The 18,325-nt window shown below is 41.5% G+C and overlaps 1 protein-coding gene across 4 annotated transcripts in view; it reads right to left on the bottom strand.

The window, feature by feature from the left end:
* Positions 1–3,834: 3,834 nt before the first annotated feature.
* LOC147251198 (neuronal acetylcholine receptor subunit alpha-7-like) overlaps positions 3,835–18,325 on the bottom strand; it is a 37,637-nt gene continuing 23,146 nt past the window's right edge. For all 4 annotated transcript variants that reach the window (XM_086221691.1, XM_086221690.1, XM_086221689.1 and 1 more), the window contains 5 exons: positions 9,992–10,239; positions 9,022–9,216; positions 7,765–7,851; positions 4,768–4,877; positions 3,835–4,670 (listed from right to left, as the gene is read on the bottom strand). In XM_086221691.1, the coding sequence (XP_086077817.1) occupies positions 4,047–4,670; positions 4,768–4,877; positions 7,765–7,851; positions 9,022–9,216; positions 9,992–10,239 (1,264 nt within the window). In that variant the 3' untranslated portion in view covers positions 3,835–4,046. The remainder of the gene's footprint in view (positions 4,671–4,767; positions 4,878–7,764; positions 7,852–9,021; positions 9,217–9,991; positions 10,240–18,325) is intronic.

The following is an 18,325-nucleotide window of genomic DNA, read 5'->3' as shown; positions in this document are numbered from 1 at the left end:
GGGGGTTGAAGGTGCAGGGGTCCACACATCAAGGTCTCACACTTAACCACCTTTGCTAAATGTCACAGTCTGACATTGAAAACAACAACAACAACATCATATGTTTACATGTTGTATTATTCAATCATCCGATCAGTGGGCTGCAGAGTGAGCATGGCAGCCGGGCTGCTTATTCTCAGTGGGTGGGGGTGAAGGGTGTATGTGTGTGTGTGTGTGTGTGTGTGGGGGGGGGGGGGGGGTTATACCAGGCAGTATTGATGACATTAGGGAGTAACCATCTGCTACAAAGCTTTGTTTCTTTAAGACTGTTATCTAACGACTGTTATCAGACAAACCAAACGCTTTTATAGAAAGTTACCAAACCAAACTTGACAGCATTCACAAGATAATGTGCTACTTGCTGATGTTCTCCGCCTCTAAAACATCTAAACTCTCGCATTTGTTTTTTTGTTTGTTTGTTTGTTTGTTTTTTTTAAATCTCAGGTGGAATTCCCACGTTTCATGTTTCTAATCAAATAATGTGTTGGGTAGCTGCCGAATCTTCTCAAAATTCCTGAATAATCACAAGAGTAAAACAGATTTAGACACTGGTGCTGCTTCTCCTTCATGACGGTCGTCCGTGTGTTAAATCAAATCAATGCTCTTGGTCCCCGCAGCAAGTTTTTTCCTTTCCCCCGAAATACTCCTGATATCACAGGGTTCAGGGTTTGGTTTTCAGTGTATAAACAGTTACATTTCCTCATAGTGGACCAACAATTACTTGAGCAATTAGTATTATTAGTTTCATGATAAACTACGTGTTCTTTCAGGATTCTCACACACACACACACACACACACACACACACACACACACACACACACACACACAGGTGGATGGCTGCATTTTTTATCACATAGTTTAGTCTTTGTAATGTTTAGACACTCAGTTTTTTATCATCGTGTGTTTAGAACATTGATTATAGCTCCATTCTGCCGTTTAAATGGACCGTGTGGCCTGAAACAATTCAAAGAGTTATATGTTTACCCTGAAAATATGCATAAAAAATAGCTGCTGTTCTGTTCCTCTTCACCAGACTGCAGATTCTCACACAGCATCTTATCAAACGTAAACTTTTCTCTCATTTAAAAGTTGTAGTACTGTTTCCCCAGAGCTCACGTTTGTGGTTTTGAATTCTAAGTGGTGTTCCACTTTAATAGCTCAATTGTAACATGACACTGATGCATAAATAACACAGCTGCTCATCTCTTCACTGCATGATCGCTCCAAACAGTTATGAAACATCTGCACACACAATTAGATGTTATGATAGATCTGCTGTCTGAATTTACTGCAGAATCCCTAACCCTAAAAAAAGCTTTGTGATAGGTTGCAATTAGTTAATCATTTATTAGCTACATTTTTTTTCTGATGTGTTAATATTGTATGAACTAATAGCTTATAAAAGTCAGTGAATTCATCACTTGATCATCATAAGCTGATGTCCTACTAATTATGGTTCTTAGAAAGTATTGTTAAAACACTAACTCAACATTTCACCAATTAAAATCACTTCCTTTCTCAGGTTATTTGTAAAAAATATGCTAGTGAAGATCCAGCAGAGTAGATACCAGGAAACATTGTGGTTTGTATGATGTTGTAGCTCCGCATCAAGGTGAAAATTCTGTTTACCATGGCACCTTTAATCAGGTTCTTTCCACATTTTAGCTCAGAAGAGCGTCACATTATCCAGAAACTGTCCGATTCAACTTGAAAGGCAACACTGTAGTTTTTGGGTTTTTTTTAGATTTTCGATGCCCACCGAGACCTCTCATTAAGGAACACAGTCGCCGTTCTGCTTTAAACGTGTTCCTGATTCTAGTTCATCCTCTCAACATCAAACAGCAGGAAGTTGCAAAGCAGCAACCGTGGCTGGACAGAAATCACAGCATGGCAATTTTCTTGATTTTACGTGCGTTTTTGGCCTATTTCTGATTTGATTTCCTATCCCATTCAAATGTTTCTTTATGTCAGATCAAAGAGTTTTTTACTATCCAAGAAAAGTGTTGTTAAATTACGGGAAATTCCAGTAAAATGGGAGACATTTGCTTTGATCTTGAGAGATTCTGATGGTTGGGTTTGGTCTTGAAGGGCTGAGAATATGTATATATATGTTTGTGTGCGATTGTAACTGTGTCAAACCACCTAAATTATTTATTCCAATTTCCATTCCTCATTAACGAAGCTTTTATATGTTTAATTGCACTGAATACATGAGAATGACCTGTTTTATTATGCACTCAAGCGGCAAGTGCTTGTGAACGGGATTGTGTTTTACGCTTTAATTAATGCACAGTTTAGATATTATGTGTTTTAGTGGAACATGCTGTTAATCCCAAAATACATGTTCAGATGTCTCGGGACAAGCACTGAGACTCCAGACGATCCCCCTCCCACCGGTTTCATTCATTTCCCTCCACAGATCTATACAGAGCTCTTTATACAGAGAATAAATAGACTTTTATTAACATAGATAGTGGAAAACTCACACTTGAAAGGACAGAGAAGAAAAAAAAAAGACACCAATGACTGTAGCTATAATCCAGAGATGTCTGAGATGAAAATAAAAGACATTAACCACTCGGTTATGTGCATAAGTCACTCGGCTCCCTCTACCAAAGACAAAACTGTTACTTTTCTACATCTACAGATAATCTCCAGTGATAGAAAGTTTGATCTATGAAGTTTTCCACATATTCTTTGATGCCAGTCTTTATTGAGCATTTACGTAGAGTGAATTTCAACAAGTACAAATAAAATCCTGTTCATATTTTATTACTTACAACTTTTTTTTTTTTTTTTACATAAAAATGCCTTTAGTTTACAAGTATAGTGCCAGACCAAGAGACAGTTTCATACCAGTCAACACAGAACATTTTCATACAACACACCGAATCTTCTCAACTGGTCCCATTACATTACTAATCTGATGGTCAAAACAGAAGAACACAGCCGTGTAAAAGTGACCGAGGTGTGTCCGGTAGTTTGGTGATCAAGGTGACAGAAAAGAAAACAGACAATTCACAGTGAAATATCTCTTTTCAGTAACTACCAAAGTGTCACTACGGAGAAGATACATCATCAGAAGGTGAAGATCTGGCGTGTGAGCTCAGGCGGACGCAGCGTCAACACACGTGTGAGGGTTTTCACATCCGGGTCTGAGATGACTCAACTAGTGCCTGGATGTCACAAGAATGCATATGAAGCGGTTTTCAAGAGACATGTGCAAATAAAACAATTATATTTACATTTTTTTATGGAAAAGAAGATGGAGATGTTGAGTGATGTTTTAAAAATCTTGACTTTGCTTCTTCATCAGTTATGAATGTTTTGCTTCCTGATTGGTTTAATCTGGTCATGAGTCAGCAGCTTGGCACAGCTGCAAGGTTGTTTTTACGTTCTTTGAGTGTATTTTTCAGATATATTTTAGTTCCTATTCCAAATGTGCCAGGTGGGAGAGGAGCAACTGCTGCCTGCGGCTGATACGGAACCAGCGCTCGCTAAAGAATTCAATAGAAGTTTCATCATTTACTTTGACATCACTGCTGCGGTGATGAAGTACATTTTCATTCGGCAGTTACTGAGGAAAGCGCGCTGAACAACTTCACATAGAGAAGTCAAGCAAGCCGTCAATCGTGGCCCGACAATCAAACCAGCTGGCTGTGAAATATGGAGGACGGGCCTATTATCTTTATGATAAAATGTCCAGAGAACTGGTGGGGAGGGCTAGAACCGTCAAGAGAGACAGAAAAAAGCCATGACGGCAAAATATGAGAATGACTCATTCAGATGAGAAAACACAGATGCACACACACACACACACACACACACACACACACACACACACACACACACACACACACACACACACACACACACACACACACACACACACACACACACCTTTATAGTATGATTAGATGAAACTGTGACCTCCCACACTCTTTAGGATTCACTCCCTGACCCTAATCCTCCAGATCTACCCTTCTGCTTTTCAACTGCATCCAGCTATGTGAAGTCCTTGGAAACAGCCTCTATGAAGTTGGGTGCTGACATGAGAATGGTGAATGTGCAAATTATGGAGAAGAGAGAGAACGCCACCAGACAGAGCCGGTCCACCACTGCTGCTGCAAACTTCCACTCGCTGCAAATGGCCTCAGCCTCGTCCTGGTCCCTGAAACGCTGGGCAATATAAGACACCTCCTCCAAGATGCGCTGGATCTCTGGTGGGGGGACACTAATTCCTATCCCAGCACCAACTCCCATACCAAGCCCTCCAACACCACTGCTGACTCCTCCGGGTGGCTCAGCCTCCTCACATGGGGAGCCGTGGGTGCGTCCTCCCAGTGCTACACCTGAGTCGCTGGAGGGTGGGATGTGTGGACTCTCTATGGGGTGGTAGCTGCCATAATAGAGGCTCATGGATCCATTGGAGGTGCCTGTGGGGCAAGGTGGGCAGGATGTCTGGGACAATGGCACAGAGAGGCTTGGGAGAGTACCCATCTCGATGGAACTGGTGCTGGAGTGGTGCTGGGATGCAGGGCGGTATTTGTAACCGGGACGTTTGCGTTCATCGCCAGGTTGTTTCATACGCAGAAACCAGGCACACCAGTTCAGTAGAACCACCCGGACCTGAGAGGAGAGAGAGTAGCACACACAAATGTTCACTTGTTTTATATATCATCACAATAATTACCATAATCTTGTGGAACCAGTTTCTGTCGCTTACCCATTTGGGCATCTTGCCACCCTGAGGGTCATGATGGTGAAACTGCAGGACTATAACAGTCACCACCACCGACATTCCCACGATCATCATGGTACTGGCAAAGTACTGGGCTGCCGGATGAACAAAAAAGCACAAGCTCAAAGTGATTTTGTTTTTAGGTCATGTTATCATTCACTTGTTGATTGGTTCACCTCTCTAGCATCACTCAGAGTGCATCATGTTCGAACAGGTAAACTATTGTGCTAGAAAATAGGTTGATTTCACACTCTAACATGAAAGAAAACCAAGACTGATCAATCTGTGCAGTGAGTTCTACAGCCACGGGGAAATGATACACACTTGGAGAGGGAGAGAGAGAGAGAGAGAGAGAGAGAGAGAGAGTGAGAGAGAGAGTTTAGTTGGTTCTAGAGGGATGCTTTCCCCCACTAAAAGAAAAAAAAGAAGGAGCATGTTGAAATCTGAGCTGTTATACATCTCCTCCTTTATTGAAAGTGGATTCTAAACATTTTTAGCAACACTGAGAAAGAAGCACTTAAAGTCTAGCATGTTCGTAGCAGAATAAAGTACCTCAAAACTTTCTGCACCATGACCAGCTCTGGACACTTGATGTACAGGGGTGGAGGGTTCTGCATCACAAGAACCAACGTCCCACCCTAGCCTGAAATGTTTGTGTTCACAGATGTGTGATGTCACTCCTTCCTGGAGGAACCACTACCAACGCTGCATGTTGGGTTTTCCAGCATGATAAATGTGGTTGCAGGGAGGAGGCGATGACATTGGTACCATGTTCAGTTGGGTCGAGGCGCAGATGGCTGAAGCATCTCTGCATGTTCCCCATGTGGAGGAATCCTAAGGGGACAGCCATGCGGCTCGGGGACAACATGTCCAGCAGCCATGTAACTGACAGCTCCATCAGGGTGAGAGCAGACTGGCTGGGCACAGATTCACTCTAATCACTGGGTTCACTTCTACACCCAGATAATCCACAATCCGTGTGGCTGAATCAGAGAACTCTTTAGGAACTTTAAGGAGCAACGTAGTGTCTGATCAGCTTCTACTCTCTGGAACAACTCTGGGTTTAGCAGCGACAGCAGGGACTCAAGGGTGCGATGGGTCAGTGAGGTGAGCATACACCTGGTCCTATGGAGTTATAGGATTACACCAGTGGGGGGAAAAAATGTTGCTTTGGGAAGCAGTATGTACACTGGGCTCGGCTCTGGGGAAATCCGTTCTGTGAATCACTGTGACTCTACTGAACGGTTCATGGCAGGACGCTGAGCATGTTCAGGAGGGGTAAACTCAACAGCTTGTAGAGGGTGAAGCGTATAACAGTATAAAAGTGAACATTGTTCTCTGTCCCAGAACACACACGCATCGATGAGGCAACAGCTCGTCACCACACTGAACTGTCTGCCATGTGAAAGGGTTTCACAACATGAGGACAGGGTCACAGCTTTGTTTGATTGTGGTAACAAACACAAAACAAATGGAACAAAGGGGGTAGGGTTGCGCTAATAAATAAGATTAATATGAAGGTGAAACAGAAATGATGAAAAAAAGAGACTAGTAAAGAAATAAGAGGTGGGGGATTTGTTTTATCTTCACATCCTTAGTCACAAATTGCATTGTTGTCCCTATTAACTCAATGAAAAAAAAAACAATTAAAAGAAATTGAGCCAAATGAGGCTTGAAACTGCTATAATTCCAACTAAATCAACTCAAATGAAATGAACACACTTGGCTTCTGTGGCGACTGAGAGCTGATGATAAAAGACATTCAGTCTGTACCTGGGGTGCAGTGTTGAACGTTGCTTTACTCATTCATGCAACTACAATAACTCACGTCTACATTCAGCCAGTGTGTGTTTGTGTGTGTGTGTGTGTGTGTGTGTGTGTGTGTAAGGGTCATGAGTCATTTTTTTACAAGGCCACTAAAAGTGTCCCAGTTGGCCTTGTGCACAAGTCCTAGGAAATAAATATCATAATAATCACAGGTGAAGCATTTATCAAGCTTTTGTCAGCGAGGACACTTATCATCACATGGATGCAGTAACCTTGTCCAGTGAGACCAAACACTACCCACATAAATACACTCCCACTGCACACGTGCTGTAATATATAGTCTACATGGTGTATTTCACTTTGATCTGATCAAATTGAAATGGCACAACACTTACAGGATTGCAGTTATAATTCAAAGCACAATCTGTGTGTTGGGAGTGTGAACAGCAACACATCTGCTTACATGTTTAGCCTCAAAGGTGACGTGGCCCCCCTCCCCTCAGTCTCCTCTCACTCTCGGCCTCTTCTTCCATTCATCTAGCTCCCTACAGGAGGTCAGCTGTTTCCCGGCTTATTAATGGTGCCGACAGCTTTAGTTCTGGCCACCTAATTTACTCCATCCACTATTCTGGGGCACTGTGAATGATGTCTTGACACCCTCAGGCTACTTGAGTCGAAGTCCGGCTTGAAGGTAAGACAAATTCATGTCTTTCTTTTTTTTTTCCATGTGACCATGAAATCTATTCTAAAGGTCAAGCAATTGTCGATATTGAATAATGCACGTTTTTACATTATTGGTGCTTCCTGGAATTGTAAGAACTACTTGGAGGGATGGTCAAGCTGTAACTGTGAAGTGGTCTGTAATGTCTGTGTGTTGACAGACGGAATCGATAGCGCAATCACTTTAGTTTGACTGTTTTCTAAGGAGCCTTTTTCCATTGTTCAATAAAGCATTTCACAAGAATATGGATGAATGGGCAGTAAAACAGAGTCGCTGCTGATGTCCGTCTAGAAGAATGACAAGCTGACACGTCCCCAAACTCAGATGAAATAAACATTCTACATGCAAATATGAGAAAAACCACCTTGAGATTTTTTTCAGAGCCACGTCGCACATTTACGAATGTGCAGCCTTATGGCATAATTCCAGTTTCGGACACGCCAATGCCTCTGTGCACACTTGATTAGGACACACAGAGACATACACACACCCACCGATGAGGGGAACAGAGTCCGACGTGGCTGGCATGATCTCTGCTACCAGGAGCATGAAGACGGTTAACGAAAGCAGCACAGTGATTCCTTAAGACAGAGATAGAGGGAGAGGAAGCATAAGCATAAACACAATGATGTGATCAGGGTCCCTGGTGCATGAAATTTTTCCTATTTATAGTTACTAATGTATGTAATCAGTTCTGTGCTCATGACTGTAGCCATTTGAAATCTAGAAATTTCTCAAACTCTGACTTTGTAACTGGTGACTGCTCATCCACAGATGGTTGTTCATCAAATCCCACAGCACTGATGGGATTTTGAAATGGATTCGGTGGAAAGAATCTTATTGTATGTGATTAAATGTGAGTTGGGGTTTCTATGGTTTTGCCCTGCTATCCACTGTTGCTGTCCGTGGCAACTGAATCCGATGAAACTTTAGAAATGTTTTCCGAGCTGTCAGCTCTCATGCTGCACTGCGTTTTTTTTCTCCAGAGCCTTGGAATCATTTGCCTATCGGTGGGCAGAGGGAAGGACGATCCTTTTTGTTACACTGGAATTAACAGCCTGCTTCGAAAATGTTTCGTCAAACTCTGACAGTGTAGCTGCATTCCAAGAGAGTAGCCTCAGGGCCCACGTGGAGAACCGGAATGATTATAGTTGAGGAGAAGCCTTTCCAAGAACATGATTACATTAGTATTGATGTGAAAACACTTTGAATCGTGTTTTTTTGTATTGGATTACAGTAGCGACTGTATTTCCCTAAACTTGACTACTTTCCAGTTATATACTGTTCCTTGTATGTGAAAATCCAATTTGGCAAAGTTTTGTGCTTTTACTTTGCAAATGCACGTCACTAAAAGTGTCTGCCTTATGAAAATCTATCTTTTTTTTAGTGCTTGAGTATAATATATGTGGGTCTTTGAGCCTTGGGAGGTGAACTCCAGTTATGGTAAGGGGCGTGTGCGGCGTGTGCCAAGCAGCTGGCCAATCACATCAGAGTGGGCCTTTTGGGGGGCGGGGTCTGGAGCCTGAACAACAGAACAGAGAACAGAGCAACAATAGAGTCTGGATTCTGGGTCTGTTGGGCTGTGATAGGAGCTTTTTGACCATAAATATAAAAATATGAAACCGGGACAGTCTTCCAAAGCCACCATTTCTGTCCATCTTTCTTTCATAGACAAAATAACACATTTTAGCAAGGCATAGCTATTTCATGAGTCATTTCGTTCAAAGAATATGTGCTCAGTGTCCTCTCACCCAGAGAGATCTTTTCCCCTGAGTCAGCAGGGAGCAGGAAGACCAGAAGGGCCAAGCCAGAGATCAGCACACAGGGGATGAGCAGATTGAGACCATAATATAGGGTCCTGCGGCGCATGGTCACTGTGAATGTCACATCAGGGTAGGGCTCCTTACAACACTCATAGTACAGCTCATTACGCTTGGCCGGGACTCCTGAGGGATGAGGACACATGTAGAGATACAATCAGAAATGGAATCATCCCATTTTGTTCTGTATTCACCTCGATAAATAGAAGAGAGAAAAAAAGAAGAATGGTTCAAATATTTCATGAACAATATCGAAATATTTCACTTGGAGTATTATTCTTGGAATTTAGCTTCATACTGAAATTAAGAAGACAAAGAAGAAACCAAAAACCAAAAACAATTCTTCATGGCAGACGTATTTCTCCTTGAACTCAGTGAATGTGGTGTTCTGCTCTCACATATGGCCTGACTACATGCTTGCCAATGTGTCAAACACTGCTATGTCATACCATCTGGTCATGTCTGACACCCATTTGCAACTAACCATCAACCCAGGGGGCTCAAGCATCGGGATCTGCCGCACTCAGCCCCAGATGGAAACACCCCACTTAGGAGGTCTTCCAAAAAAGCTCTTCTGTTTCTAGCTAAAGTCATTCAATGATGTCCCACAGAGAAAAAAGTGATTATGACATTGTCAAAACACAGAGAGGTTACTGGAGTTCATGTGAGTAGCCCCTGCTGTGCCTGAGTTTCCTTCTACAACTTATCAAAAATAATAATTAAAAAGACATCAACTGAATTCAGCGGAAGTTGTGAAGTTTAAATCCCACCAGATTTTTTTTTTCCTTAAATTTTAGGAATCAAATGAAGAAATCTTGGAATATCTCGAGGTACGGCAGATTTTACAGAACAACCGTCTACCTTATGCTATGCGTGTAGTTACACAGCACAGATCTCCTACCTACAAGATCCCACTCCCCGTTGGGTATGTAGGTGGATATGTCCACATCCAGCATCTGAAGGTCCAGCAGCCAGCCGTTGTGGGTCCAGGATCCAAACTTCAAGTCACACTTTTGCACGTCAAAGGGGAACCAACGCACATCGATGTAGCAGGTGCTCTTCAAGATGCCAGGGGGGATGTACTGGCAGTAGCCCGACGCGTTCACCAGGACGTTGGTGTGAAAGGTAGCGTCGAAGCGCTCATCCGCACTGGAGAGAGAGGGGAACTATTTTTAGCTTTCGTTTAAAATGACAGATGATGGACAAACTGCACATTTTGTAGTTTAATTTGGAATCAGACTCAAGTCATATCAAACATTCATTTCCATTTCTGCATAAACCTTGCAGAGAAAGAAAACAATAATTCTGCCATGATAACCTCAGTATGACACGGTAAAGTTTCATAGCTTCAAAGTTGAAGATGAAATTGACATGACTTTAAACTGACATGACTGGAAGCCTCGCAGACATACATGTACAATAAAGATAATGTTGACATCCAGCCTGAGATCCTCTTCAGCTGTGGCACTGCAGTTGAACTCTAATAAAGTATTAAAGAGTAGTGCCTCTGGTGTTGGTCAGAAGTTGAACCCTCAGTTAAACTGACACAGCAGACTGAATATAGTCGATGAAATACCTTCTGTTCAGTTATGTGCAGAATATACAGCCTCTTGTTTATCACTACTCTTTATTTCTTTCATGTTGTATCTCGATGTACCTGCACAAATGTAGTCCACTGAGCGAGGTTCATCACTGAGCCGAAGTCCCCACAGATTTCTATTTTCTCATGTTTCATTATTTTGTTCAATAATTAAAGAAGCAAATATCGGCATGTATTTTCTCCCTGGCTGTCCCTGCAAGTCAAAGATTAAAAACGAACCTGTGACCTCGATCAAACAGCAGCTCCGTAGAGAGTTAAAACTCTTTTCACTTCACTTCTCACACCAGCTTAGAACACACACTGTCAACTGTTAATGCATTAAGTACAAAGGCGCGCACACACACACACACACACACACACACACACACACACACACACACAAAATCCAACTCCCCGCGAGAGAGATGACATCATTTCATCTGAAACATCCTCCAGGTCCAGGCAGAGCCTTAACAAAAGAAGGTATCCTGCTTTTTAAGGTGTATTTTTTGGATGGGCTCATTTCCTGTCTTTCCTCTTATTGAGTGGTTTACCTTTTTATGGGGGTTAAGTGTAGTAATTTATTTCTCTTCTGTGTGTGTTGTTATCAGCTGTGGCTCCGGGTACCAGAGGGAGAAGTGTGTGGGCTAGCGAAGGCGGAGCTACCTGATGAATTATTCAAGCTGTACTTTATCTGAAGGTGTACACATTCTTGCAATCATCGCCTACACACATCAAAGCAGAGTGTTTGTAGTATGTGTTCTGAAGCGTACGTACATACAGTGCAACATATGCATATTTGCAGAAGAGATGAAGAATATAATATGCATGACTTATCAGAAAACAAAGATGATTGTCTCCACAGCAAAGGAGGAGCAAAGGAGTTTGTTTCCTAAATTAAAATCAATCTATTTTACTTATGAGATAGAAATGCACTTAAATTGGGAGATTTTTTTTTAAGATGACACATCATCCTATTTCAACAAAAAAGTTTTTGCGTTTGACATATTTCAAAAATAAAATTTAAATATATTTGAAAACTTGTAAGTGATAACCCTGGGAAAAAATTTAAACAGATCATATTTGCACAGGGAGCACACACAAAAACACACACACATCAGTTAGAGCACTATGAACATTGCAAAGAGGGACAAGTGGTTGTCAGAGATAGAGCACAATGACAAAGGTGGCAATGACAGTTTCCTGCACCATGGGACATGAGTCAGCAGCTTTTGCCCACTTAACTCAACACCTGTTGCAGTCCACACACGCACGCACGCACGCACGCACGCACGCACGCACGCACGCACACACACACACACACACACACACACACACACACACACATCATCCAGACTGATTAGAATTTAACAGAGCCACTAGCGTTAGTCCTGTATGGGTCAATGCCTCCTCAGACTGCATTAAATAAAAAAAAAATAAAAAAAATCTAGCGCTCATGGACTCAGGAACAATTCTGGATGTTCGTGTTCAACAAAGCACGATCAGGAGAAGCTGACATTATGTCAGACAGCCTTCAGGCTCAGTGGTTTACTGGAGGACAAGGGGGCAAGGAATCTGCAGGCAGGACATGCAGCAGGAACACTTTATTCCTGGAAAACACAAGCAGGAAGCATAAAAACATAATGAGCCTTGCTAAACGGAGTACTTAAAACATGATCAGATCCTCATCTGGGAGTTTTGGGTAAGTTTTTTTGTCAAGTTAATGTGGCTAAAGCAATTTGAGCTTGTAAAGTAAAGGACTGTTGGTTTTGAGAGGAATAAGCATCTGAGTAAAGTTGCTGCATGCGTTGTTTGGCTCCTGGGGAAGAAAGAAACAATGACATACCGGGGCAGGACCAGATGTGACACCCTCAGACTTTTAAAATAACACCAGCCAGACTAGTTCAGCTGGTTTTATATTCTGAACACATCATTATTTTGACATAAAAAAATAGCAACGGGGCGGGGGGGGGGGTGTTCTAGGCCACCAATAGAAGCAAGGCTTCCAGCCAAGCAGCGAAAACTGTTGTGTTTACACCTGTCAAGTAGCTCTTTAAAATAGATGGAGAGAAACAGTACAGACAGGGAGAGAAAGATGGGGAGAAGGAATGAAATTGGGAAATTTGGGTTGACTTTGACTGTGCAGCTCAAAAAAATCCAATCCAGAAAGAGGCTCATATCGCACAATTTACACCCACCTATAGATTGTTTACCTGTGAGAAGTCTTGTCATTAAAAGGCTATTTTAACTTTTGATGGCTTATATACAAGCTGGAATGATTTCCCAGTCCAGTCCAGATCACATCCAGAAATTATGCTGTGCCTCCTGTCTTGGTATTTGCTTACTTAGTGACTGAATCAATCCATCTGTCTCTAAAACAAAAAAAAACCAAACAAACAATCAATTTATTTGATTTAGTTCCATTCCTCATTGTTTCCCCACAACGCTGTGTGTTGTAGGCTAGGTTGACCTTCCAGATGGCAGAATTAGAATTCTGTCTGTGGTTTTCTAGACTTGGACGTCCTTCACGTGTCTCATCGATCCTCAGTCAAGTGAGACCGCTGACGTTTCCCTCTAATGAGAGCTCTCAGACGTTTCTTTATGCAAGGGCTCACATGGTCCAAACGACGCCTGTCTGACAAACGCACAAGAAGAAACAACAATCCTGCAAGCATATGAGTGCAATTGAAGCCAAAAGTTTAAAGTTGGTATAAAGATCTGTGATGAACTCGCTGTTCTGAAAGCCATGCAACTAAATCAATGTGGTAGAGGGGGAGGATGGGAGTGGGGGGGTAAATATAGGAGTGGGATGATGCCAAAAACAACAAAAACAAACCAACAAGAGCAGATTCAACTTGACACGCTCTATATTTAACACCCTTTGATTGAACATACTGTTTGTTGATTAAGGAAATGCATTGTTGCAGTCTGTCAGTGCCTCCGAATGTAGATTACGCATGCATGGAGCATCACTGTGAAGCCCTGTGTAAACACAATAATCTTAAAATATGAAAAGTAATATGAGAGATTTCATGCTGGGATAATGTGATCTGAATGACTCATCGCTGACAACGTCTGATTTCCTTTTCTTTCCAATGAATGAACTCCATTTTGGGACAGCGTCTGACCTCAAGGCTCCAAAAATCACATCATTACCTTCATATTAAAGCAATAGAAATGGATAGCGTTCATCAGTGCTTATCTGAGCAGCATGCTAATAAGTCTGAATGCTCTTCAACGCAGTGAGACTACCGTGTTATTGGCTGCACGCTGATGGTCCACTGTGTAATGGTGTGTGTAATGCCATTATTGTCTGTATGTGTGTGATAGATTTTGTGTGTGTGTATTTATGCGGTGTGCTTCACGTATTTATTTTTGGTGCATCTCTCAGCCCATTCGCATTGTATACATGAACTTGTGTGTGTGTGTGTGAGATGATATATACTGTGCTTTAGAGGACATGGTGGTGAAGACAGCTTAGAGGTTAGTGGTGTAATTAGTTTAGTGTGTGTGGGAGAGTGTGTGTGTGTGTGTGTGTGTGTGTGTGTGCGCGCGCTCTTCCAGCAGCGATGCATATTATTGCTAAAATAGTAAATTTTCATCTCTTCTCAGGGGGAATGTAAACCTTCTCGATCGACTGTAAATTTAATCTTCCTACCAGCTTCACATTACTGTTCATCTCAAACAAGGTCACCACTGGCCTTGGTCTGAAAAACCACCAAGAGGGAACAGCTTCTTCCTGATTCTGAACAGGTTGTTGTGGGTGATTTGGTTTGCATTCCTCTCTTCTTTAGTTGTCATCAGCGTTTAGACATTACAATTCCGTACATGAGCAAAAAGCCTGGGAAAAAAGTATGGACCTTTTGAACTGTTTGTTGTCACCCGTTTTTCTTTGATTTTCCAAGAGTCTCTTCCAGAGGGTTATTCTGTCAACACTGCTCACGAAGTCTGGCCTTGACGGATGAAGAAGTTTGAATTACATCAACATTCACTGGAGGTTTCAGCCCTTCCATTAACCCACTGCTGACCAACAACTAGTTAGTACGATAAGGAAAAATGCCACATTTGTTCTCATTGGTCCAAAGTCTTGAAATTGGAATTTCACCACACTGTGGGCAACAGTAAAACTTAAAAACAACTATTTTTTTAACCTCAGCAGCTGGGGCAAGCAGCATCAATGTTCCTGGTGCCTTGTTGTACTGAAGCAGTTTTACTCTGCATAGGAGGAATCTGATAAACTCCTCCTATTGCCATTTATGTTTAACTTTATTAGGAATGGTATTGGTTCATTGATGAAGCTACCAACTGAGGCTCAGGAGTGGATAGGAAGAGAGAACAGGGACAGGATCGGGAAGACAAGGGGGAGGGGGGAGACAAAAACAACAATAGCAGAAAAAAAAACAAAAACCAAACAAAGAAAGAAAGAAAAAGTAACAACAACAACTGAGAGGAGAAAAGAAAAAAAAAAAAAGGAAAAAACATTGGTTGCAGAATTCCCGGTGCAGGCTTACCATTTGGTTTAATATAATGTTTAGATAAATGTCTGAGTGTGTGTTTATGGGTCAGTTGTGCGCCGCATGCGTGTATGTGTGTATACGCATGTGTATGTGTGTGTGCTACAGTTAAAAACATACTTTTAAAATGATCAGCGTATGGATTTATTTTTTTTAATTATGAAAACTAAAACAGATTACATGAATATTATCATCTTCATTGTAGATGAAACAAAAGAGCCCCTCCTGACAGAAACCCACCCAGAGACGAAGGGGAAATGCAAACGCCACTCAGAAGGGACCAGAGACGGTCAAGACTCGGACCTGGGACCCTCTGGCAGTGAGGCAACAGTGTTACCCACTGAGCTACCATGCAGCCCCAAGTCTTATATGTGCCCCCCCCCACACATACACACACACACGCAATTGTATATCATGTTGTTACAAATCCATAAATACATTATGATACAGCTATTCCCATATAATGATGATATATTTTGTCTTTGGTCCCAAGGGACTTCTGTTTTCCCACTAAAGCGGCAGATAGCGTTGCAGAGGAAGCGCTGAACAGAGGGATTTTCATCATTTCAGTACACAGAGTTTTTTCACTTGATATCTGTAAAAGCTGAACAAAACTAGGATTAGCCAGCTAATGAGCATTGAAGAGGATGAGTCATTTGGATTTGTTCATTCACAAGTCGAATTAAAATACATTTCCATTTTAAAACACAAGCTCATATCTCGCTCTTTCTGGGATAAATACTTCTTCTCAAAAACAAACTATTATAGGCAGTGAGAAACCGTAAATTTGCAAAATATATGCTGTGAATTGTCTCTTTTGTTGTGTACATTGCGTCGGCTTTATGAACTTTATATTCTAACACCACTGGTCTGCTGGCATCTCCCGCCTCAAGTCAGCAGACAGGTTTAGAGAAAATGTGTTACAACAGAAAAAACATTCAGTGTCCATGGAGGAAAGTAACTGCACCGGACAAACCTTGAATATTTATCCAATTATAAAGAAAATCTAATTTCACTCAGTACAAGTCAGAATCACTTAGGGAGCACTTCAGTAAGATAAAGGAGCTTCATTTTAAGGTAAGAAAATGTCATCTTGAATTTTCCTCACTGTATTAACAGATTATTTTATTTAATACTAATTTTTTTTTTAAATCGAGTTGAGATTTGACATTAAAAATAACAGAACATTAGATCTGTTCATGTCTCATGCCTCCATTTTTCTTCGAGTGAAAACACTGAGCAAAATCTACTTTGGCTCCTCTTAGTCTAGCGGCTTCAAGTGAAACAGCTGATTAAGACACCGAGACTGAGGCAGACAGGAAAGACCTGAGCTCTGCTGTGACATCATTGAACTGTTTGAGCTAAAAATGTTGAATAAAGTTATTAGAAATCTTTTTTGCGACTTGGATTTACAACTATCTGCTTATTTGTGTCTCCCTGTCTTTGTTGGTCATATAATTCTGAAAATCTCAACTAATCCAAAATTATATAAAAAAAAAAACAATAAAAAAAATAAAAATAAAGGACACGCGTCCGGGAGCTTTTGTGATGTCATGACTTTTCTTTGAGCATCACCACCAAATCAGTTTCCACTTATCCAGTGTGATAGGTCAACATTTGCTTGATTAACTTTTCAGACGTTTATAGCTTTCTTCTGTAATGACTTCCATGAGGCTGTCCACAGGTCAGAATCTGAATCTGTCCTATACTTTAGTTTATGACCGAATACCTGAACTCATGTCATTCCCAGTAGTCGCAGATGTGTGTGTAGTGCTACTTAGCAAATTAGCCTTTCAATAAGATGAGCATAAACATGATTGCACCATCATAGCTCGCTTGTTAGAATCCTGACGTTAGCATTTAGCTCAAAGCATTGCTTTGCCAAGGTATAACCTCACGTAGCTGCTAGCGTTAATGAAGACCCTCAGTCTTGTTCTATATTTCACCAAAATGAGAAACTTCCATTTCATTTCACCTCTTAGTGGCTGGATTCAGTCAAGCTCATAAATCTACCCCCAAATAAGAGCCAACGGGACACCTGCCATACTAAAACACTAAGAGCACACCAGTTTTGCTTTGTCATTTTAAAGGATAAATATAGTTGTATTTCAAGAGTTCATTTCTCTAATAAGTTTATTTTTTGTTTAGTTCTTTGAATACACACAGTTCTTCACAGTATAGATAGATAGATAGCTAGATAGATAGACGATAGCTAGATAGCTAGCTAGATAGCTAGCTAGATAGATAGATAGATAAACTCCCCAATATATATATCAACTCCCCCCACCACTGCTGAAAAACCTTGATCACTGCACAATAGAGAGTGTCCTGACATATGGATGTACAGTGTGGAGGCAAATCGAGTGAAATGAGAGGAGAGATGGTCAGGTAGGATGAATGATAAAGGGAGTGACTGCACTGCATCCAAGAAGCAGCAGGTCATCAAGACGGCTCAGTGGATCATCGGTTCCTCACTCCCACGCCTTGAGGAGATCGACTGCAGCCATCTTCTTCGATGGGCCACAAAGATCCAGGATGACCCCGCAGACCCAGGACACCCTCTATTCTCCAGCCTCCCCTCTGGCAGACTCAGAGTTATGAGAGCCTGCACCAACAGGCTGAAGAACAGCTTCTTATCCATGGCCGTAAAAAAACTGCTGCCGGAATAATAATCCCCTGTGACTGCACTGATTATTTATTAAGAACAATGTGAACATATACATGTATATTTATATATACTGTATATTGTGACAGTGTCATAGCTGCTATGTGTGTGAGAGATGCTGCCACACAGAATTTCATTGTACACCTGTGTGTAATGACAATAAAGCTTCTTATCCTATCTTGTTTAGAAGAGCAGTTTGCAAAAGAAGCTTCTAACTTTTCATTAAAAATTCAATTCCAGCATCTTTAAAATGCTGAGGCTGCAGTAAACTATTCTTACTAATATTCAAACTAAAAATCGCATGACCGTTTAAAAATGCATACAGTTAGACATTAGATTGAAATACATTTTTATCATCTCAGCTCACTGGACACACTTACATATGAGTAACTGCATCAGAATTGTTGAATAACCATCAAGAAATGTCTCGTTCTGGTTAGAGGACGGTTCCTTAGAGGGGCATGGGCAGCCGATTAC

The sequence above is a fragment of the Aulostomus chinensis genome, chromosome 13 (assembly GCF_037954235.1).
Source record: "Aulostomus chinensis isolate RoL2024-O1b breed Wild chromosome 13, RoL_Achi_v1.0, whole genome shotgun sequence".
In the NCBI taxonomy this organism is placed as follows: Eukaryota; Metazoa; Chordata; class Actinopteri; order Syngnathiformes; family Aulostomidae; genus Aulostomus; species Aulostomus chinensis.
This window is presented reverse-complemented; position numbering and strand designations above follow the sequence as displayed.